The sequence below is a fragment of the Ursus arctos genome, unplaced genomic scaffold (genome assembly GCF_023065955.2).
Source record: "Ursus arctos isolate Adak ecotype North America unplaced genomic scaffold, UrsArc2.0 scaffold_25, whole genome shotgun sequence".
Classification (NCBI taxonomy): domain Eukaryota; kingdom Metazoa; phylum Chordata; class Mammalia; order Carnivora; family Ursidae; genus Ursus; species Ursus arctos.
The window spans coordinates 13,492,511-13,515,657 of NW_026622930.1; the positions used below are offsets into that span (position 1 = coordinate 13,492,511).

General features: G+C 41.4%; 1 protein-coding gene across 3 annotated transcripts in view; it reads right to left on the bottom strand.

Moving 5' to 3' along the window:
• TDP1 (tyrosyl-DNA phosphodiesterase 1) overlaps positions 1–23,147 on the bottom strand; it is an 87,776-nt gene that overhangs the window by 50,253 nt on the left and 14,376 nt on the right. For 2 of the 3 annotated variants that reach the window (XM_026515465.4, XM_048219994.2), the window contains exons 7-13: positions 20,537–20,629; positions 16,766–16,933; positions 16,245–16,323; positions 14,185–14,364; positions 13,347–13,395; positions 11,215–11,281; positions 9,571–9,678 (exon numbers count right to left, since the gene is read on the bottom strand). In XM_026515465.4, coding sequence (XP_026371250.1) covers positions 9,571–9,678; positions 11,215–11,281; positions 13,347–13,395; positions 14,185–14,364; positions 16,245–16,323; positions 16,766–16,933; positions 20,537–20,629 — 744 coding nt within the window. The remainder of the gene's footprint in view (positions 1–9,570; positions 9,679–11,214; positions 11,282–13,346; positions 13,396–14,184; positions 14,365–16,244; positions 16,324–16,765; positions 16,934–20,536; positions 20,630–23,147) is intronic. The other variant, XM_057318475.1, reaches the window with a different exon arrangement.

Sequence of the window (23,147 nt, forward strand, 5' to 3'; positions counted from 1 at the left end):
CCAGGAACCCCAAGTGAAGGACACTTCTAAGACGATAAGTGTTTTTTTTTTTTTTTCAGAATAGGAAATTAGATATTTTGGGATTCTGCTTATCTTTCACAAAATTTACTTTTAACAACTCTGCATATACTGGTCAATGTGGTTCTACAAAGCAATCACACTGCAGGGTTACTCTTTCACTCCAATAAAGCAGCCTCCTTCAGCTCAAGATAATTATAAATTTCCTTTCTCAAATAGCCTTTGGATGCTGACGTTCAGTCTTTTGAGTATGTTCATGGGTAGTTTTGCCTAACTATGAAAAATAAACCTCAATTTTGAGAACGGTAAGAAATGATTTCAAGTCAAAGTTGGGGAATAGGATGGAGGGATCTAAGTGGGTAATAAATACCAGTGAATCCCATGGAAGGCAGAATTGGAAGATGGCCGCCAGGATCCCTGCCCTTGCTCCAAATTTACACATCCGGTACCAACCTCTCCCTTTGAGCATGAGCAAAATTGTGAATATGAAGGATTCCATTCATTCCATTCAGGTTACCAATAAACTGAGTTTATCAGAAAGTTTGGGATGACCATGGATGAGCCTGACTTTATCAGGTGAAGCCTTAGAAGTGGAGGGAAGGGGTCCTTCCCGAGGACAGAGATTCTCCTACTGGCTTCAAAGCAGCAAACTGCTTTGGGGCGCCTGGGTGGTACAGTGGGTTGAGCGTACCACTTGGTTTCGGCTCAAGTCGTGGTCTCAGGGTTGTGAGATCGAGCCCCACGTCGGACTCTGGGCTCAGTGCAGTTGGCTTGGGTTTCTCTCTCCCTCTGCCCGCCCCCCCATGCACTCACTCTCTAAAATACATAAATATTTAAAAAAAAAAAAAAAAAAGGTAAGCAAACAGCTTTGCTGTGACCTGTCCACTGCAAAGAGCAATGGCACAGGAACCAGAGGAAGCACTTTGGAGCCAAAACAATCCCTGGATTATCACCAAGAGAGCAGGATCCTCAGAGTTCTGCCAACAACCCGTGAGCTTGGCAGAGGACCCCAGGCCTTAGAGGAGATCATACACAGCCGGGTTCACACCCTGATCCTGTGTAGAGGACTGCGTCCAGACTCCAGACCCATGGAAAATGCAGAATAAATCTGCAGTTTTATTTAAGCTTAGTTTGTTGGTAACTTATTACACATCAACAGAAAATAGAAAACTAACCCATGGCCAAAAACTGAAGAATGCCTATTTAGAAACAATGCTGGGGGTGTCTGGGTGATTCAGTCTGCCAAGTGTCCGACTCTTGGTTTTGGCTCAGGTCATGATCTCAGGGTTGTGGGATTCAGCCCCGTGTCGCACTCCACACTCAGCAAAGTCTGCTTCCCCTCTCTTTCTCTGCTCCTCCACCTGCTTTTGCACCCTAAATAAACGAACCCGCAAAAAAAAATTTTTTTTTTAAAACCCAATGCTTGTTAATGTGCCTTAAATTCACATCGAAGGAAATTCTCAAGTGACAAAAAGACTTGAGCAATGGCAGTTTTTTTGGTAAAAGTACTTAGCTTCAAAAGGGGACCACCTTGAAGGGCAATACTTTTTTGATGTATGAATCTCGATTGTTAAAAATTCTCATCATGTCAGAGTCAAAATTCATATTGCTTATCATCCATCTTGCTTATTACTATTATTTTTTCTGGTGAACTTGTTTTAATTCTGTTGTACTTAAGAAGGAATTACTCATCCCAAATATGAACATTAACATGGACTGGCAATACACAAAGTAGAAAAGGGACAAAAATTCAAATTTATGTAGTTTTTGATGTATTTGTCTTTTGCTAAAATCCAATTCTTAAAACATAATCTGTCTGCCACTTTGTTGATGGTTAGATTTGCTAGACATTATCACTTCATTTGGACAAGAATCCATGGTTGTCTATATAACTATGTCTCGTCTCTCTCAAGCAGGAAAATGTATTAAAGGATAGCAGCATTCATAAATCAGTTATTCATAAAGTTCTAAATGATGACGATATTATCCAACAGGACAGAATCTAGGGGATACCTAGAAGTATATGTGTTTTGTTTTGTTTTTTGCTTTCACCATGATGTGGCACTTGGTAGGTGAGGCCAGGTTATTAAATATCCTATAATACATGGGACAACTCACAGGACAAAACTATTTTGACAAAAATGCCAACAGTGACCTGTTGAGAAACCCATTATTTGAGTAAAAGCTAAATCCAACTACATTAAGACCATGTCTTATTCCAGAAAGCCTCATGGTAACAAGATATATTTTTAAAAACGCTTAATTGTTCTAATCAATCAAACTGTAAAATACATTGACACAGGACTGCTTTCTATAGACCCAGGACTAAAAGCTTTAGGAAACGCAGGAGACATGAAGACAATGGCAACTCTGCCTTGAAAGCCCGTAAAAGGCAGTCTGCCCTCCCACCCCACTTACTCCAGTAACATCACTGTTTCTTCTCAAACACAACAAGCGCAAGTGTGTGTATTCCCACCTCTGCTTCTCTAGCCAGAATGTTTTCCCCCAGCTACCCATCACAGGGCTCCCTTCCTTCTTGAATGTCTCCATGACAGTGAGGCCTCCCTGACCATCCTATTTAATGAGCAGCCTCCCTCCTCAACTCAAGCATTCACCGCCCTACAGTACAGGGCTTGAGGGTATGGAGGGTTCTTGGGCCCTTGTCTAACCTCCCTGTGCTTCAGTTCCCCTCCCTGTAGAGGGGATTAACAGCTACACGTAGAATACTGAGGATTACATGAGGTGGGTGTGGGGGGAGGAGGTCGGAGAGCACACACGCACGCAGCATGCCTAGAACAGTGCCTGGATCTGATAGTAAGCATTAAACGTTGGCTCTGAACGTAAAAACAACCTGAACCAAGTTCAAAATTAAGCTTTTACTTAACTCACTTAATGGCAAAAAAAACCCTTCTTAGCTCATTCAGTGGTAAAAGTTGACCTAAACAGACATGAGGCTACTTGTAATACCATCTATCAACAACCGTAGTACAATGTGTTATCTTTCTAAATTCCAAGTACCGAACTACATCTGGTCAGAAGGATTCTGAGTAAAAGACTATGCACCTGAATTATTCTCCTTTGTTTTTCTCCATAGCACTTTTCACCTGATACATATAAACTTACTTTTTGGGTAACTCCCACCACAACAAAGTCAAGGATTATTTTATTTAATTGTACTCCCAGCACCTGGAAGAGTGCCTGGTACATAGTAGAGGCTCAACATAAGCTGAGTGAAAGGTTAAGTTCTACGATGTGTAACAGTTCTCTTAGGTAGAAGGAAGATTATTTCTGGAGGATGGTGACCAGTTGTTCTTCAACTCAGGAGGGACAGTTGGGGTCTAATTCATTTGTTTGGCAATGGAACACTATTAAGTGTGAAAAGCCCAGCTGACATGCAGTTCCGTAGGTTTCTCAACTCCCACACTTCAACCTTTTGCTACCTTCTCCCCTAAAAAATGCCACAAAGGCTCAGGGTGTCAATAATTAGTTTTAAGAAAACTCCAAAACATATCATCTGTACACCAAACTTCGGAGTTCAACAGACAATTCCACATGACATTCCCACCCTAAGTCAATTTGCACTCAAAGTGACCATTCTCCCACTGAAACCAGTTCCATTTCCCGATTCCTGTGTGGATGACAATGACCACTCCCATATCCCTACCACCACACCCCAGGAGCAGGAATCACATGTGAAGCATCTCCCACATTCAGTTCTGCACAAAGTCTAGGCAGCACTTTCACAATTACAGCCTCAATCCTAGACAACACTAGGTTCCTTATTAACAAATTCTGAGTGCCTACGTGCCAGGTGCGGGGGTGTGTCAGCCAAGCTGACACGGACATGACTCCTAGTCTGGAGGGGAAGCCAATGGTTACACAGGCAGTCACACCAAAAGGGAAAGAAAACGGACCAAGCAGGAGGCCCAGCACATTACAGAAGACACCAGGCTAAGAAAGCAAGGAGAGTCTCCAACATGTTGAGTTGAGAACTGAAAAGATGGTTAAGGCCTTGCTAGGTGAAAATCTATGTACATAGTATACTCAAAATTGTTAAAACTGCAATTAAATAATATGTACAAGCTGTTTGATAAAACTGCTTTTGTTCTAACAAAGGCCTGGAGAGCAAGAACTGCACTTTTGCTTATTCTTCTATCCCTGTGCCTGGAGTCCTCAGTTCTGCAGTCCTATTTCTCGCCTGTGGAAGGGACACAACCACCTCACAGGCTCCTGTAATGGCTGAATGAAACAATGCAGGTAAGCGCTAGAACTTTCTGCCACATGGCAGCTGCTCAATGAAGGTCTGAAGGTCAAGTCGCTCCCTTGCCCCAGACCAGAAATGACTTTAAAAGTCTCCTACCCAGGGACTGACATTTCACTGAAGATTCTCCAAGGTGACTAAGTCTCAGGACAACCATGTGATCCGTTCAAGTGCCTGATGTTGGATTCTGAGGTTTCCATAGTTTTGCAAATTTACAGGTTGAGCTGCTACAGTGAAGTATTATTACCCTATACTTGTTATAGTCGTTTCATGAACTTACAACGAAGTATTACAAATATCATTTAGAATGTTCAAAATTAAGCTTGAATAGGGAAGATAAGTGTCATCTGTTGAACATGTACCGGTCCCTGATGACAGCTGCTCTACGTAACTTGCTTTAAGCCTCTGAACAAAACTGACAGTTAAAGGTCATATCCTACTTTCATAGAGAAGGAAACTGGAGCTTGGCGAGGTTTATTAATTCACAAATATTATGTGGTTGAACTGAAATTTGGATTTGGGTCTGTGTAGCTCCAAACCCATTCTCTTCCCACCATCCTGATTGCCCTTCCTCAAGAAAGATTCTGGGGTATGTTTTATACAGTTAGTACCCTGCCCCCATTCACATAACCCATATTCACCTGCTCTTCTCCCATGAACACTCACCTCTGCTATCTAAGCAACCATAATCTCTCCGTGTTTCCCAGCTGGCCTATGCACATCTACTCATTTCCCATGACCCTCTCCATTCAGCAGCCCGGGTTATCTTTAAAAGCCACGTATCAGATGTCATTCCATTGTTCAACTCCCAAATGGTTTCCAAAGCACTTAGATTAAAACTCGTATTGTGGCCTTCAAGGCCCTGTGTGATATGGCGTGGCCTGTGCACGGCCACACTGGACCACTCCAATGGTCCACATACTCTACAACTGAGGGTCTAACCCCACCCTTAGGTCAACTCAGCCCAAATGTTACTTCCTGAAGCAAGCCTTCTCTGATCCCTTCAAACACGCTCTAACTTCACCCCATTTTGTTGTTTCTAGCCCTCATCTGGTATTTCGTGCTGACTCATTTGTATCTGGTCTGCCTCTCCCACTCCCCTAGAGCTAAAATGAAAGCTGTTAAGATAGGTTCTCTGTCGCTCTTGTTCCCCACAGTATAAGCAGTGTCTGACACAAGGCAGTAACATGAAGTCTTGCTGGGCACATTGTTCATGCTCTCAAGCATTTAGTGAAAATATAGCATCTTGAGCTCCATATGGCTTTACTAGTGTCCTTGAATGCAACAATGACTGTCCCATTTAATTCCTGCTACCCAGAACTCAGACTTCTGGAAGGAAGAAAGGGAAGCCATACTGTATCACCGTTGTGTTCTCTCCACCTGGCATACCACTGGCATTGAAGAAATGCATGTTGAATATCATGGGCTACTTAAGAAGGTGACTTGGTCCCAGATCTGCATGAGCTGATCACTGGTTACTGGGACAGAGTAAAGTCAAGTAAACATTGGCACACAAATTGAACAGGGAGGCTGTTTCAAAAGCACTTCAAAGCAAGGGTACTACTGTTATAAGCAGCATCAGACATCCCTTAACACTGTACATTTTGAAGATTTGAGAGAGCATGCGAGGACGTGCGCGAGCAGGGGGAGGGGCAGACTCCAGCAGACTCCCCACTAAGCGAGAAGCCCCACTTGGGGCTCGATCTCATGACCCTGAGATCATGACCTGAGCCAAAAATCAAGAGTGAGACACTCAACTGACTGAGTCATCCAGGTGCCCCTGCTGTAAATTTTAAACTGGGCCTTTGAGGAAACAGATTAGGACTCTTGGAGACAGGAGGGGCAGCATATGTTAGGCAAATGAGTATCATAAGCAGAGGCACTGCAGTAGAGCGAGCAAACGTGTTGTGGGAGCACAGCAGAGACAGCCCTGCCTGGAACATAGTGTTTCAAAGGAACAATGGATACGTGTGCACAAGGAGTGGTTTGATAAGAATGCTTTCATTCTAGTGGCTGAGAAGGTAATACACAGTGGTTGTGCTAGACTGTCACTAGTAACTCTTGTACCTGTATTACGATTTTACTTCCACTTCTAGCTCTTTCATTATACTTTATCAATTTATTGCAGTGAACCTGTTAGCTGTGGCCTTCTTTCAGCCTGTGGGTCCTGTCACTGAATGTGGCACCTCATCCTTACAGCTGCTGTGCAGATAAGGGATCTGGATCTGAACCTCATATCCCTTAAGAAACTTCTCTACAAGAAGAGACAATACAATGAAGTAGGAGCTTCAAGTTCCAATGGTGGTACCTTCATAAGTGCTCTAAGGATCTGGAGAAAAGTAAGCAGGAGGCTGGCAAAGTCTCCAAGAGAGGACACCAGACCTGAGACAGTTCTGAGGTGGGGGGCAGCAACTGGAAAGGCAGAGAGAAAAGACAAAGGATCAGGAGAGGGCCACTGGCAGGGTGATAACTGGGGCACAGGAAGCTGCTTCTGGTAGTTCATGCTGGAGAACACAGGATAAGAAAGGTGAACATGGTATGGTCTGGGTCACAATGCCAAGGAGGGCTCTGGATTTTAGCATATAGGAAGTGGGGAGAATCTGAACATGGGACAGTGAGAAAAATTCATGTTTCTTAAAAATGGTTATTGACAACTAGGAAAGGAAAGGTGGCCTTGGAAGTGGGCCTTGGAAGATGGGACAACAGATAGGCAATCGGTTCACAAGTCCAGGTGGCATCTGACTTGGTAATTTCAGAGATCAGAAAAGTAAAGTCTGAAACATTTTAAGGATGAACAGGCTTTGACTGTCCTATCCAAAGGACCCACATGCCCACCTCAAGCACAGAATCCATCTCTTCCTATTTTAATTACTTCTGCGTCCAGCTTCTAATATCGGAGAGAAGATTTAGGTAGTGCCTTTAAGATGCTTATGTTTTACTGTATGGTGACTAACATAATAAAAAATATTAAAAAAAATTCAAAAAAAATAATGCTTATGTTTTTAATCCTGAGTGCCCTGTATTCACAAGAGAAAGGACCTCAGATAGTGGATGCTTTCTGGACTTAAAAACATACGGTGCCCTAGATTGAGAAAATCCATTCTGAAGGTATGTGAATCTCTTCTCTTTCATCTAGCTGCAGATTCACTCAGATGCTCCCTGAAAACCCCATGTACTTTTCCAGCTCCATGGCCTCTGCACCCCCTTCCTCTGCTCAGAGCCCCCTTCCAGTCCACCCAGTTTTCTCTGAGGCATATTTCCAGGCCTACCTGAGATACCACTGTCTTAGCTTTAACGGGTCTCTGACCCACCCTGAACCCACCCCAACCAGATAATACATTTCTAAGGGTGCTTTCACCAGATCCTTACACAGGTAAACAACTAGTGTTGTTGAATAATAATGGCGAGAGTGGGCATCCTTGTGTTCCTGATCTTAAGGGAAAGGCTTCCAGCTTTTCCCCATTGAGAATGATATTTGCTGTAGGCTTTTCATAGATGGTTTTTATGAAATTGAGGAATGTACCCTCTATCCCTATATTCTGAAGTGTTTTAATCAGGAAAGGAAGCTGTATTTTGTCAAATGCTTTTTCTGCATCTATTGAGAGGATCATATGGTTCTTGACTCTTTTCTTGTTGATATGATGTATCACTTTGGAAAATAGTGTGGAGGTCCCTTAAAAAGTTAAAAATTGAGCTACCCTATGATCCAGCAATTGCACTACTGGGTATTTACCCCAAAGATACAGACATAGTGAAGAGAAAGGCCATATGCACCCCAATGTTCATAGCAGCAATATCCACAATAGCTAAATTGCGGAAGGAGCCGAGATGCCTTCAACAGATGACTGGATTAAGAAGATGTGGTCCATATATACAATGGAATATTACTCAGCCATCAGAAAGAACGATTTCTCAACATGTGCTGCAACATGGATGGGACTGGAGGAGATAATGCTAAGCGAAATAAGTCAAGCAGAGAAAGACAATTATCATATGGTTTCACTCATTTATGGAACTTAAGAAGTAGGAAGATCGGTAGGAGAAGAAAGAGAAGAAGGGGGGGTAAACAGAAGGGGGAATGAACCATGAGAGACTATGGACTCTGGGAAACAAACTGAGGGCTTCAGAGGGGAGGGGGGTGGAAGAATGGGATAGGCTGGTGATGGGTATTAAGGAGGGCACGTATTGCATGGTGCACTGGGTGTTATACGCAAATAATGAATCACGGAACTTTACATCAAAAACTAGGGATGTACTGTATGGTAACTAACATGATAAAATATTATAAAAAAATCATCATAATTTCCTCTTGAAAAGCAAAAAAAAAAAAGACTACATACATTTCGCAAGCCCACAAAGCTAGTAAATGACAGAAGAACATCTTAAATCTTCAGTACTCAAATGTATGTTTTTCCATTATAGTACGGTGCCTCAAAAACTTTGTAGATGTCCACTCTTGTGTCTGATGTATACCACTAACACTGTTCAGGTCACAGTTCCTAACCCTGAGCCAGGTGAAAAGCATAACTACTAATTCCCATAAGCTAGGGAAGCAACTTGGTTTTGTTTCTAAATGGCTTTTTTAAGAGTTTCTTTGTATTTTCAAACTTTTAAGTTTTTTCATTAAAGAAATTAATTACTCTGTCATACCTTAATTATTACTAATGACATCAATTGTGTTATTAAATCGTTAAGAGATGCCTAATGGCCTTTGGTCAGAGTAGGAGTCAGGAACTAAAGTTCTAGTCCAGTTCTGTTTTTCCAAGAGCATAGCAACCTACCTTGCTATAAAAATAGACAAGAATGCTTAGTCGGTAAGGCGTTTCTTATAGGGGGTAATGAAAATTCTGAAATCATAGTGATGATTGCACAATTCTGTGAGTATACTAAATCATTAAATTGCAGACTAAAGTGAATCTTAAAGTATGTTAATTATTTAATAAAGATGTTTAAAAAAACACTTAAGAGACTGGATTAGTCAAATGTTAATTACCTAAGAGAAAGTAATTAAGGAATACTAATTTTACCGTATCACTTTTGTTCTGTATTTATCCCGCATGTTAACTTGCCTAATTCCTACTATTGAAGTATTAGGTAATAAAAGTAAATGCAGAATTTATGAAAACCTTACAAATATCAAGACTCAAAATCTGGCAATGATTAGACATACACTCTGAAAACTAAATGACAATTTACAAAAACCACTTTTTGGAAACCCATTCGGTATTCAGAGCAGGAGTTACAAACACATTTTAAAAGTTCTTCCCATCAAGACTATAAAGACTACTTACCTTGTGACAAGGAACCAAGCAATTTCACTGAAGTCTGGAGAAGGTCTCATATATGTTTTAATATGTGGCATAGCATTGCTGCGGCCAGATGTGTCAGCCGACCATTTACTAGTGACAGGAAAGACCCATTACCAGTAAGAAAATATAAACCTCTCATAATCCTAGTATTAGGAAACTTCAATAAAAGCAAAATCCTATAATCTAAACAGTGGGAACACAGTCCTGTGACAGGACCTCTGATATTTTATTAGACTCTGTTTAGAGAGCAGTATAATAAAGCACTGTAGCCTTTTAGTATTTAGTCTTCCCATTTTTATTTTTTTGCCAATAAGACATGTATATACTCCTGTCTATTACCTCTGTTGTGCTTTCACCCACATACGTGCATGTCTTGTCTCCTACAAGGACTGTGAGCCTCTTAAGAGGAGGAATCATGCTCCCACAGTGTATTACCAAGTACAGGCTCAGGAAAAGTTTGTTGAAAGAAAATACAAAATGGGAAAAATGGCAACAGGATGAATATTAAAACAATGTTAAAAAGCAGGAGGACTGGGCACCTGGGTGGCTCAATCGGTTAAGCACCTGCCTTCAGCTCAGGTCATGATCTCAGGGTCCTGGGATCAAGCCCTACATAGGGACCCCTACTCAGAGGGGAGCCTGTTCCTCCTTCTTCCTCTGCTGCTCCCCCTCCTTGTGTTCTGTGTCAAATAAATAAAATCTAAAAAAAAAGGATAATTCAGAAATACTTCAGTCCAAGTCTTAATACCTGCCAGTATTGCAGGACTGAGGTTCTATAGAAAAAAAGGGCCTACATCACGAAGCAAGAATCCTTGCTTGCAAAGAGAAGAGGCTGAGATCAGAATTAGGATTAGGTAGATCATCCCTTCAATCATTAAATTCACTTGGATGACTCGTGAAAGGAGCTCAATATAAAGCAATGTTCTCTGTAGGGAATAACCTCCCAAGAGGCCCACGATGACACACTGAATCAGCCTGCAAGCGACGGCGATGCAATCTGTCTTTGCTGCCAGCCGACAAGTGTAATGAATGCCCGAAGCAACAGGAAACTGCACTGGCCTAGAATATGCAGAATGCACACAGTGGAGCGAGAGGAAGACGGAAGACCATCTTTCACCTGCCCATTCCACCACTTACTGAACCCTTACAACAAGCCAAATATGATCCCATGTCCTGGAGAAAGAGTGGTGTGGATTCTGCTCATAGCAAGCTTGCAGTCACACAGTATGAGCACGTGCAGACAGAAGAATTGTAATCTGGAAATAGTTAAATGCCGCTGAACCACTATGTCGTACACCTGAAACTGATGTACTACTGTATGTCAATTATACTCAAATAACGTTTTAAAAATGCTGCTCACATAAACTCTAGATTACCCATCTTTATTTTTTTTCTTTGCGTGCCAATATTTAAATACAAACTTCACAGATCAGTTTTATTCTTTGGTATTAAAAATCTATTTCAAATAATGTTCAAAACCTTGTTTTAAGTTATTTCTATCACTAACATATGTAGATGAAAAAATACAGCTGTATTATGTAAGGTTTTTTTTAAAAGAACAGACTGACATAAATAACATTCTTATTCCTGAAGAAGCAATAGCAGCATTCTCAACCAATTACTTACTGAAAATAGGAATGGAGCCAATTCTGTTTTTCAGCTGTCTGGATGCTATAGGGAAGAGAGCCCCCAGCTTTTAAAAGAAAAAAAGAAGTATTATAGAAAATAATTTTAGGATCCTTTATTAAGAATCTACAGTAAACACTGAAAAAATGAAGTAATTTCCTATCTCATCTTATAAAATAGTTCTTTGAAAGAAAAGGTCTACACTTGTATTAGTTACGTTCCCTCAGTGGTGTTTCCTTTCTTAGGGATACATGTTAAATGGTAAATGTTTACAATCTGAAAAGAAAAAGGTATTATTTAATCACTCAGGGGTGGTAATTTCAACATCTGTAACAGCACATATTTGAAGTGTTTGAAAAACTCCATGAAGAATTCTGGCCTATCCTGCGGTCCTCATGCAGGTGAGAAATCCTTGGCCTCGTTTTGGTCTGGAGCATCTCCGTTTTTGCCCACGAGCAGGGAGCACTTGGGAAGGCACACTAAGGTGAAAACTCAGTCCTCCTGCTTCCTTTACCTTTTACATTCTGATATTTCCAAGCACAGTTTGTATTAGCTGAACATTCTTACAAATGGAATAGTCATCACTAAAATTAAGATGTTCAGGGGCATCTGGGTAGTACAGTTGGTTAAGCATCTGATTTGGTTTCGGCTCCAGTCACAATCTCAGGGTCATGAGATCGGGTCCTGCGTTGGGCTCTACGCTCAACGGGGAGCGTGCTTGAGATTCTCTCTCTCTCTCTCTCCCCTCCCCGCTCCCTCTGCTCCTCCTACTCATGTTGTCTCTCTCAAATACATAAATCTTAAAAAAAAAAAAAAAAAAAAATTTTTCAGTAAACAGTTGTTTTTAAAAAGCAATTCTAAATGCCATATTCCTGCATAGAAAGTAGAGATATAGTTCCAAGTGGAAACACAGTTAGTAGCCAGCTTTTGTTCATCTTTGAAAGGAGGAAAGTTCTATTGTAGATTCATCAGTGACTTTCCAAACACATGTTGGAACTGCTCCATAAATAATCTATATCCAAAAAGGGCTTTAAATTTCTGAGTCATCACAAGGCATGTCGTATCCTCTACTGCAAATAACTAAAAAAGGTATTCAGGGCCAGTTATGAAATCGTTTTATGGAAAATACCATGCTCTTCCCCATTAAAAAGCACATTTTGAATGAATCTAGTACATCAGAAGTAGAGAAAAGAGAAGACAAAAACCAACCAAACATCACCATGTTTCTGAGTCTCAGTGAAATGATTTTGGCTTTGCCGTTAGGTAGCAACAAATGGGCTGATACACTACAATCCAAACCTTACCAAGATTTTTCTGCCAGGGTCACATCTAGTTTGACAAGCAATAAATGGACCAAATTAGTCTAATTCAGAGCATTCTACTTCCAGCCACAAGCAAATACCAATCAGATTTCCTTTTTCCAGAGACAAACCCTGCTTGGGTTTTTGGTTATTGCCTCCTGAATGTGCTATCTGGAGGGCTGCTGAATTCCAAATAAAAGTTCAGTGTCTAGCACTGTATAAGGAAAATAGTCAACAAGGCTGAAAGTTGCCTACAAAATCATCTTAGGCATTTATAGAAGAAGTGCTTTATTAGAGAGTACAAGTATCAACTAGGCAACACCAAAGGTTCGCCCCAAGATGAAGCAGAAGTTCTGGACCTTAAATATATCTGTGATTCAAAATTTGAAGAACCACACAGAGCCAGAGACAAGCAGGGAGAATACGGAGAGAGAGAGATCAGAGAAAGGCATGTTAGAATTTCTCTTGAAAAGCAGGGCACAACAGGGAAAGGTGCTTTTATTCAGACATCTTGTCTGGACAACCAACCCGTTGTTGGCGGAAGGGACCACCTGACTTGTGGAAACGAGAACAAGTCCTTATAGTGTTACTGTGAGGATTCTGTAACATACTAAAATTGCCCAAAAGCATGGAACCATCTTTGGAACATAGTACTACTCGATATTACCTATTTCCATGATTCTTAGCCAGTTAGGGGAAAATATTCTCCAAATTTCTAACCAGTTCTTTTCTCAAGGAGAATAGCATTTTTATTACTTGTTTTAAAAAGTTTACCGGGAATTTATGAAAGATACACAAAAAAACGCAACTGTGACAGTCTTCAACAATTACCTGGATATCCTTCTAAGCTGGTTCGCACATTTTCCACAGAAGGATAGATCTAAAAATAAAGGGAAAAAAATTTTAAAAAAAAGGAAAAAGACAAAATAACACTCAAAATGTACTGTGTTAAAGAAACTTTCTTAAAAGAACTATTTTAAAGATGAAAATCTCAATTAGAAAGATTTCATTTAGGGACGCCTGGGTGGCTCAGTCGGTTAAGCGTCTGCCTTCGGCTCAGGTCATGATCCCGGGGTCCTGAGATCAAGTCCCACACCCTGCTCCTTGCTCAGCGGGGAGCCTGCTCCTCCCTTTGCCTGTCACTCCCCAACTTGTGCTGACAAATAAAATCTTAAAAAAAAAATTCATTTAATAACTTAGAAAATATACTTTAAATTTTAAGAATTTCCATCTTATGAAAAAGATGTAACTTCTAGTAACTACAGGGATGCACATATACTCAATGAAAAAACTGAGTTTTCCCCTCAAAAATACCAAATTAACACTGAGTTCAATGCAAAGTTAATTATTAAAAGTCTCTAATTAATAATGCTCATAATTCTGCTGGCAAGGCTTTATCAAATTTTGTTTCCTTTGGCTTGAGAACCTGAAGGAAGGAACGGAACAATCACAGGCTAGTGTGTGGCTGAAATGGAGCTCTGCAGAGGGCAGCACCCTCCCAGCACAGAGGATAAAGGGCTACTTGATCACACACGATGGTGCTAACGTGCTGCTGCTGCTTCTAGCCAAGAATCACTGACTAAAACCTCTATGAGGAAGATAACGGGTTCTCAAGCTTCTCCAGGACTAGAGAATAAACATGATCAAGTGAGGCAGGAAGGGCACTCACCAGATGAAGAGGAACGGCACTTCTCCCTGGGGTCCGGCTTTCCTTCCCCAGCGTCACCAAGCTTTCTTTAAACTCGGAACACAACCATTTCGAGTCATCAGCTCCCATAGACCCAATGCTTGAAAACTGACCTACTATCGGCCAAGACTCTCCTTTAGGAGAGGCATGCTCTTTCAGAAGCTGTGAACAGAAAAGCGTTAACAACTCAGAACACGGTTTTCTGTCCATGGAACCCCTAATCAACAGAAAAACACTGAGAATGTTAAGTATCAATTTCATACTCACTTTTCCTTCTTTGGAAAATATTCTTTAATACTAAAAATATTTTAATGGAGTAGGTGGACAGAAGTATTCTTCCAAAATTCTTTGGTTTGTATTAAAGCAAAACCAAATTTTTAAAAAAGATCCTTTTTAGTAGGAATATCGGATAAACCACTGACCTGCCATATGAAATGAGATTTTGCCTTGAAAGAATACCCAAAAAAAACCCCAACAACAACAAAAAAACTATCGTATATTTTGACTCCTATCAATTGAGAGATTTAACACTTGGGCTCCATGTAGTGATGCTCTAGAAAAATAAAAGTGTATTTATGTATATAAACAGTATATATACAGAGCACCCTACACACTACAGGAGCCTGATCTGCACTTCCTGCTTTGATACTTATGCAAAGCTGCAGAATATTTGGAAATTTTATCTACTTAAACATGTACTGAGTGTCTACTACCAAGAGGATGAAGAAAAATAAGCTGCAGTTCCTGTGCCAATGGAGCTCATATTCTGACTGATGCATCGTTTAATTTCATATGTATTATTTTTCTTAACAAAGCGTAGGCATTAACATTATAAACACAGTTACCAAAAAGCCTAGTTCTCAGTTTTTGCCCTCCTGCAGCATGGTGGAAGAAACAGGACAGAACTGACAGCTACAAGACCCAGTTTCTGTTCTGGTGCTCCGCCCCTGATCAGCTACCTGGCCCTGGACACATCCTGGGCTTCCATTTACAGGTCAGTGAAAGGCAAGTCTGACCACGCCCGTCTTCCCTGGAAGGGAGCTGTGATGCAACAGGAGCTTGTGAGAAGTGGTCTGGAAACCAAGATGCTCTTTATCCTCTAGGAAGACTGATTCTATGCACCATGTGCTGGCACCTAACCTGTCTCAACCATCAGGCCACAAACTGACAGCCACCAACCAGCACACTGAAGGCTCAACATGCGCCTTCCTTCTCTAGTTCATCTACTCCTTATGTAATTTGTGAGTGAAGTACTGTTATTATGCCTGTTTTATAGAGGAGAGGCAGGTCACATGACTTGTCAACAGGTGAGGATTTGAACCCAGGTATGGGACTCTACCTGCAAACTATCCACTCAGCCGGTGTGCTCTAATGTCTTCTCTAGGTCAAGACATGAGGCTGTTGGCTTCAAGATCTTACCTGCTCTCAGCTGTGGTCTCATTTCAAAAAAGGAAAGTAAGTTTCATTAACCAAGGGTAATTCTTACATAAATACTTCACAGAAAAAGGTGAAGCTTTTAGGAGAGCCACTTGGGGAATTTATTACTGTCAATGTGTCTCCTGAACAGAGATGAAGAAAACCTCAATCTTTAGCTTGCTTGTTTTAATTTGTTAAAGACTTTTCTTTGTTCATTTTCATACCAGCAGCAAAGGCTGCTTTTGTAATAACTCTTAAAGGCCATGGTTTAGAGAACAAAATACATTATAGCACAGTTGTAGCCTTTACTCAATAGTATTTTTCTGCTCTTTGTTGAATTTGTATGTTAAAAATCCTTCCGATGCTGAAATCAAAAACTACAATAGCTGCATGAACGGAAAGTCTATAAGAAATATAGTAACTAAAAAAGTCCTTATACTTCTGCCATTTAGAGCAGTCTACCCCTTGAAAAGGCAAAACATTAAAAAGTAATTAACTGAAAACTATAATCAGACAAATTATCAAGAGCCTGCTATTCACCCAGAATTGTGCTATTACGAAGCTGCCATCAAAATAGATAATGAAAAATATACACTAATTTAAAAAAATAGTAAAAATTCTGTTACCTTTCTAAGCCTAAAATGTCCCCAATTATCTTTTTGACTTCCTTGAAAGCGTCCTGGGGTTGATCCAATAAGATAAACACTAAAAGGATATAAAATACAAGTTATAGAACAGAGTGATGTGATTTGTGGACCCCCAAATCACAAAATGGACACAAAAACTAATGAAATCATGAGAAGTTCTAAGAGACAACCTATTTTCTTGAGATACCTCCTCAGAAGAGTAACTGATACTCAAACTCATTTTCGAGCACATCAGATCATGGTGGAACACTCACAAGGATAAGGTACCGGCAATGAAATCAGTCACTTTAGCAGTACTCCAGGTGAGCAGGAAGATTACTGGCCCCCACTTTAGTGCCTCAGATCTAGGAAATGCAGATAGTGAGAGAACCTGCTCCCATGTTATAAAGGACAGCCAAATATCATTCTACCTCTTTCCAAGGCCCCTGCACTACAGATACTGTGAGGCTCTCAAGGTATCCACCCACTTTAAGAATCCCAAATTGTTAAATAACACATACTTGGTTTCAGAAAGATCATGCTCGTGGATGATATCTATCCACTCCTTGAGTGAAGGAGCATTATAAGCCATCAAGTAGCTGATGAGATCAGTTTTAAAATGTGTTGCTGATTCTCCAGATCTGTGGGTTCCATGGATACTTCGTGGGTATAAGGGGCTCAACCATATTCTGGAATAGAAAAAAATAACTCGACAGTCAGGAAAGCAACTGATCACAATGATACCTCTGTGTTGACTACACATTCACCCTAAGAGGCGAATCGCACTTCCTGTATCCATATGGTAACCAGAGTGAATCTTTAGGGAACGTGAAGCATAAATCTCATCACACCACTCCAATGGCTTCATGATATTCAGAATGATTTTTCAATACCTCACCATGAATTTCGGACCTAGTAATATCGGGCCTCTGCCCACTTCTGACAACTCAATGCTCTTTGCTTCCTCTTTGGCCACACCTTCCTTATTCTTTACCCTCTCCCAACTCCATACAGCTAAGACCCTGTGACAATAGCTAATAGCTGCATGCCTAATTGTCACAGCAAATCCATACCACCTGGAGTAACCCCAGCAAGCTACACCCATGCAGCTCTTCAGCGAAATGGGAAAACAGTTACCTACACTAAGAAAAATGTATACACAAATTTATTTACCATAAACTCATTTTCATGATGTATATGCTGTAGCAGTGTGAGATATTTTCATATCCTGTACTTTTCTGGCCTCTGCAATGAGTAGATACAACATTGAATGCTATTACATTTACACTAACCTCACACTTTCAAATAACCTAGTAAACAACATATTAAAGACATCTTTCATTTCACCAATTCTCCTCAAAGGAGGACAATTCCCTTCGCCCGAATTTCTAAACACCCACAAGTGGGAAAAGAGCACCTAAACCCAATCCATCTATGACATGCTCCACGACAGATCACAAACAAGTGTGGTTTCAAACCTCGTGCTCAGTTTCAACTGCAAAATGGGTTAGCAGTCCTGCATCACAGGACATGTGTGCCTCACACTTGAGATAATAAACAATGTCAGGCTTAAACAAGCACCGAGGATATATTTGCTGTCACCAACTTTCCGCTTCTGTGGCTATCCCACTGCAATTCTACCCATTAAGCCCAAAGAGAAACTGCCCAGTTCCTTTTCACCTGGCAACCCTCAAAGGAGACTGGCGAGATGCAGGCCACCGGGGCAGGAAGCATCCAGAACCACAAGGATCCTGCCTGTACGTCTTCTGAACTCTGTACACGTTTCTAACAGGGTGGCATGTCACACCTCTCCTTCCCACCTTGCAGAGACCCCTTGTATAAGGGGTAACACATGTGACAAGGATGACAGCCCACGTTCTGGGGCCAGATCTGCTTCTAAATGGCTGGGTCATTTGGGGCCAGCCCAACGACCTCTGTGAGCACCTCTGCCTCTCTACGTGAAGAATGAACACACCGGGCTGGACGGATGTGTCTGTCTCTCCCTCACAAATAGCAATTCAGAGCCCACAGGCTGCTGAGCTCCTCCCGGATTAGAGGCTCAGTCACAGCAGTGTCTGGATGAGGAACAAAACAGAGGACAATTTTCTATACCAGGATACGGAAATGTGAGGTGTTTTTAGCACTTGACAAAGTAAAATGTGAAATTATCATGGGCCAAATAATTTTAAAAGTGAGAAATTAACAGGCAGACCAAGTAGCAGCTGAAAAGGATGGCTGAGACACTTGTAGAGCAGAACAGGACCAGCAGAGCATAACTAGCAGGCCAATCATGAAAACTACACAAAAGGACTACTTTTAAACATTTAAAAAATTATAACCCACAACACAAAAATGCAATTTGAGATTAGGATCTAGACTCACAGTGGGATAACAGCACCCTACTCGAGTGGCTGGCAGGGGAAGTTGGAGATTTCATACCCTTGATACTTTAAGTTTGAAACCATGTGAAGCTACTACCTAGCTCAATTTAAAGAATTAAAAAAAAAAAAACAAAAAATTGGGGCGCCTGGGTAGCGCAGTCGTTAGGCGGCTGCCTTCGGCTCAGGGCGTGATCCTGGCGTTCCAGGATCGAGTCCCACATCGGGCTCCTCCGCTGGGAGCCTGCTTCTTCCTCTCCCACTCCCCCTGCTTGTGTTCCCTCTCTCGCTAGCTGTCTCTGTAAAAATAAATAAAATCTTTAAAAATAAATAAATAAAAATAAATAAAAAAACCAAAAAATAAAAAAAAAAATAAAAACTTTCAATAAAGGAAAAAAAATACTGAACACCTGAATTATTATCCTTAATCCCTTCCCCCACAGCAGCCATCCCACAAAGATCTAAAGAAGCATGGCTCAAGCTTCTGACTCCAAAAAGAGCTGGGGACCATAAGTGGGATTCTTTGAGCCACGTACGACTCAGTGCCAACTTGATAAACTCCATATGACTCATGAGTTTCGAAACCCAGCCCAGCAGCTAAGCAGCTCTCGGAGTGGCAAAGGTGTAGTTAATTCTAAATTCAGTTGATCAAGAGAGTCCTTCTCTGGCTGAGGCTTTTAGAGACAGTGGTGATCCCATCCACCCTGAACCAGCTGGAATCAACTGCATTTTGAGAGGATTTTAAGTGGGACACTTGAAAACTGGAACATGTTTACAGAAAAACTATCATGCATGGGGGTGGGGCTCTAGAGCTACTTGCTATGCTGGGGAAGGGAGCGAAGAGAGAGCACTAGAGATATCGGGCTCAGAGAAGAGCCTGCTTTTCAAGCTGGAAGGGCTGTCTGAAGGGAGAGAGGGTACTCTTGTTCTACACAGCAGTGGAGTTGAAGGAAGCCCACAGGACAGAGGCTAGAAGGTCCTGTATTTCAGTTTAATGTAAGGTTGGCCTCTGCTCTGCCAGAGCTAACACACCCTGAAATTAAGCATTCTAGCCCAGCCCAGGCAGTGACAGGGAACATAAGGCAGGGGAGGAGGAGAGTGGAGAATACACGAACTGTGAAAGGTGCTAGATGAATGCTTGAGTTTCTACTAACCCTGGAGAAGGCAGAGATGTATAAAATGGCTTAAAAAACAGAAATGAAAGCCAGCCAGAAGAGCTTACCAAGTGGGAGAACAATGCTTAAAACAATTTGAGCAAATCCCTAAAACAAGCAAACAAACAAAAAACCAAGCCCGTCTTCTAAAAAGGACTCAAAGACTTGATTTAGCAGCCTAAGTATACCAAGGACAAATGGTTACTAGTAACAAAGCATGAGAAAATTTCAAATTCAATTTTTCTCTTGGCAATTCAGGACCATATGGACATATTAAAGGCTCTAAAAAGGCATCAGATTTCTTTTATGGAAAAATAAACTGAGGATGACAGAAAACTTTTAGTATATGATTAACCGCTAAGTCTCCCCTACCGGGGCAAGTTACTGATGGGGCTCCCCAGAAAAATGGGCTCAGACCTTTCATTTTACACCCTTTCCTGTCTCACATCCTTTGCATCTGCTGTTCCCTGTACCTGGCTGTAGAGTATAATCCCATTTTTGTAAGAGCTAGAAAAAAAAGTATTTCTGTTTACACATATAATAGTCACGGATGTGTATGTATTGAACTGTTAGCACTCATTACTTCAAGAGAGTTGGCCTAGGGTGGGGCGGAGGGGGGGCAGTAAAATACTATTTCTGCGTAGGTCTCTTTTCTATGCCACATGTGAGGGTTTTTTTTTTTTTTTTTAAACAATATAAAAAAAGAAAAAGGGAATGCCACCCACAGCCACTGCTGTGAAGTAATTAGAAGCCTACAAACCCCTGAGTTTTCTGGTGCCAGTCAGCATGGATGAGGTTGGAGGTGTGTATGACAACCCGGAGGCCCTCTTCATACAGTAGTAACATCATTTTCCTTTAAAAACAGAGAAGAGAACAAAAGCATTAACACTACTTTTAAAATATGTACTATTTTTCCAGTGCAAATATAGCTAAAGTTCTTAGACCCTTCTAATACTCAAACTTAACATTTATAATCTTCATTTCTTCTACACATTAAAACCAAAGTCTATTTAAGTGATAGGTAGAAACCACCTTCCAAAATGCTGAGTATCAGTAAATGAACTTTTGCCTCAACCTGCCCACATGGCTTAGCCTGACACTTCGAGCCCTTACCCTTATCTATTATCTGCTTCTGTTCGGGACCATGGAAACCTTCTTGTCCAGTGTTTTCCAAAGTATGGTCACAACCTCCTGCTACATCATGGCTAGCATTTTTTAAGAAGTTGCAATTAAAGGGTGCCTGGGTGGCTCAGTTGGTTAAGCGTCTGACTCTTGAGTTTGGCTCAGGTCATGCTCTCCGGATCGCGAGATCGAGCCCCGTGTCAGGCTCTGTGCTCAGCGGAGAGTGCTCAAGATTGTCTCTCCCTCTGCCCCTCCTGCCTATGCTCTCTAAAATAAGTAAATCTTAAAAAAAAGTTGCAGTAAAGGTAGAAACTCAAAAATATATTGTAGATATTTAAATAGCTCTGGTTTCAGCACATGCGTATGGACATGTGTAACAGACTAACATGTATGCTGTATTTTTCAATGTGAGTTGCAGTTCAGAAAAGTTTGAAAATGCTTCACTATCCTAAGACTGATCTTTTCTCATACTCCACAAATGCCATATCCATCACCAATGCATAGCTAGCCTTGAAATAAGTCTTTTCTTTTCTTCATTTACTCACATCAGACCCAGTTGAGTCCTCCCTTCCCAAGGCATAAGAGTACTCGTATTTTAATTCTAGAGAGAGAAGGAATAGGATACAAACAAGAGCTTTCTACTTAAAGCTGGAAAATCTAAGCTCCAGTCATCAGTTGGAGGCTGTAGTACCCTAAGAAAGCCATCAATGTCCCTCACTTTCTCACTTACAGAGCGAAGGATCAACCCCTTCCTTGCTGCATAGGGTTGTGAGAAGGAAATGCAACATGGCGTCTGTGAAACAAACTCTCGCACGTGTGCATTTCCAGGACTCCTTCAGTGTCTTGCTTCATTTCTTCATCTACTACTGGAGGGCTTTTGGCCTTGCGATTGTTTCCTAATTATTTCTGGAATCTAAGTTCTCTCCCTGTAACTAGAGATTCACTCTTCAAGGCAGTCGCTCTGCCTCATTTCCACTGGGGCCAAAATGCTACTTAACACCTGATGTCAGTTCACGCATGGGGGGAATAATGAACCACTGGTTCTCTCCAAATCAACAATACTGTGAAGAGTATTTGGACAGGATGAGGTTAACATAAAAAGATACTGCAAAGAATAGAAAAGAGAATGAAATATTTAGCTCTTGCCAAAATGAGATTTTATTTTATTTTTTAATTTTTTTTTAAAGATTTTATTTATTTATTCGACAGAGATAGAGACAGCCAGCGAGAGAGGGAACACAAGCAGGGGGAGTGGGAGAGGAAGAAGCAGGCTCATAGCGGAGGAGCCTGATGTGGGGCTCGATCCCATAATGCCGGGATCACGCCCTGAGCCGAAGGCAGACGCTTAACCGCTGTGCCACCCAGGCGCCCCCAAAATGAGATTTTAACCCAAGCTGGCAAACAGTAAGTTAATGCAAAGCTGGAGAAGTGACAGCTGCTGAACCAATCTTTTCTCCATTTATGAAACGTGCTCCCTGAAATCTGGGCAGATTTACACACACAGTTGCCAAATTAGCAGCTGACTGTAATTAAGAATAAGACCAGTTATGAATTCAAGATGTAAGTTTCACAAATATTTCCATTAATCAAGGCATCAATTATCAGGAAAATCATGTACTGCTGTCAGTGAGTCTTATCCAACAGAATCGTGAACTATATTCTAAGGAGAACCATCATCTCAGACAAAATGGCACGAGCCAATAAAATCACAATTAAAAATGGATAAAGGATAAGAAAGAGGTCTCCCTTGAAGAAATGCTGCCCTACATATCACCTGTTAAGTTGTGGGGGCAGCAAAACGATTTATTTCCAAATCTGGAGTTATTCGCGTAAAGGGGGAAAAAGACAAATGTTTGCGGAGCACCTATATTCCAGCACCTCTCCAGAATGGCAACATGCCAAATCCGCACAGAAACCCAGGGGGCATTCGCAGTCTCACTCTACAACTGCAGAATCTATGGCTGGGTAGGTAATAGGAATGATCAAGGTTCCCGAATGAGCCAGAAGAGCTGTTTGGATCACATGTGCTGGGATCTTCCTGAGCATGGCTTCCACAGGGAAGAATAAAGCCAAGGACACTTCCCACAATTGGAACGTGACTGGGTGGATGGGCAGGACAATGTGGCCTGGGGGAGATAAAGGACTAAGTCATGTGTGGTGGGAGGCCTGGCTACAAATCCAAGCAGAAAGTGGTGCCTTGACTACCCCACAGTCTGCCACTGGCTCCCAGTTCGACATTCACCATTTAG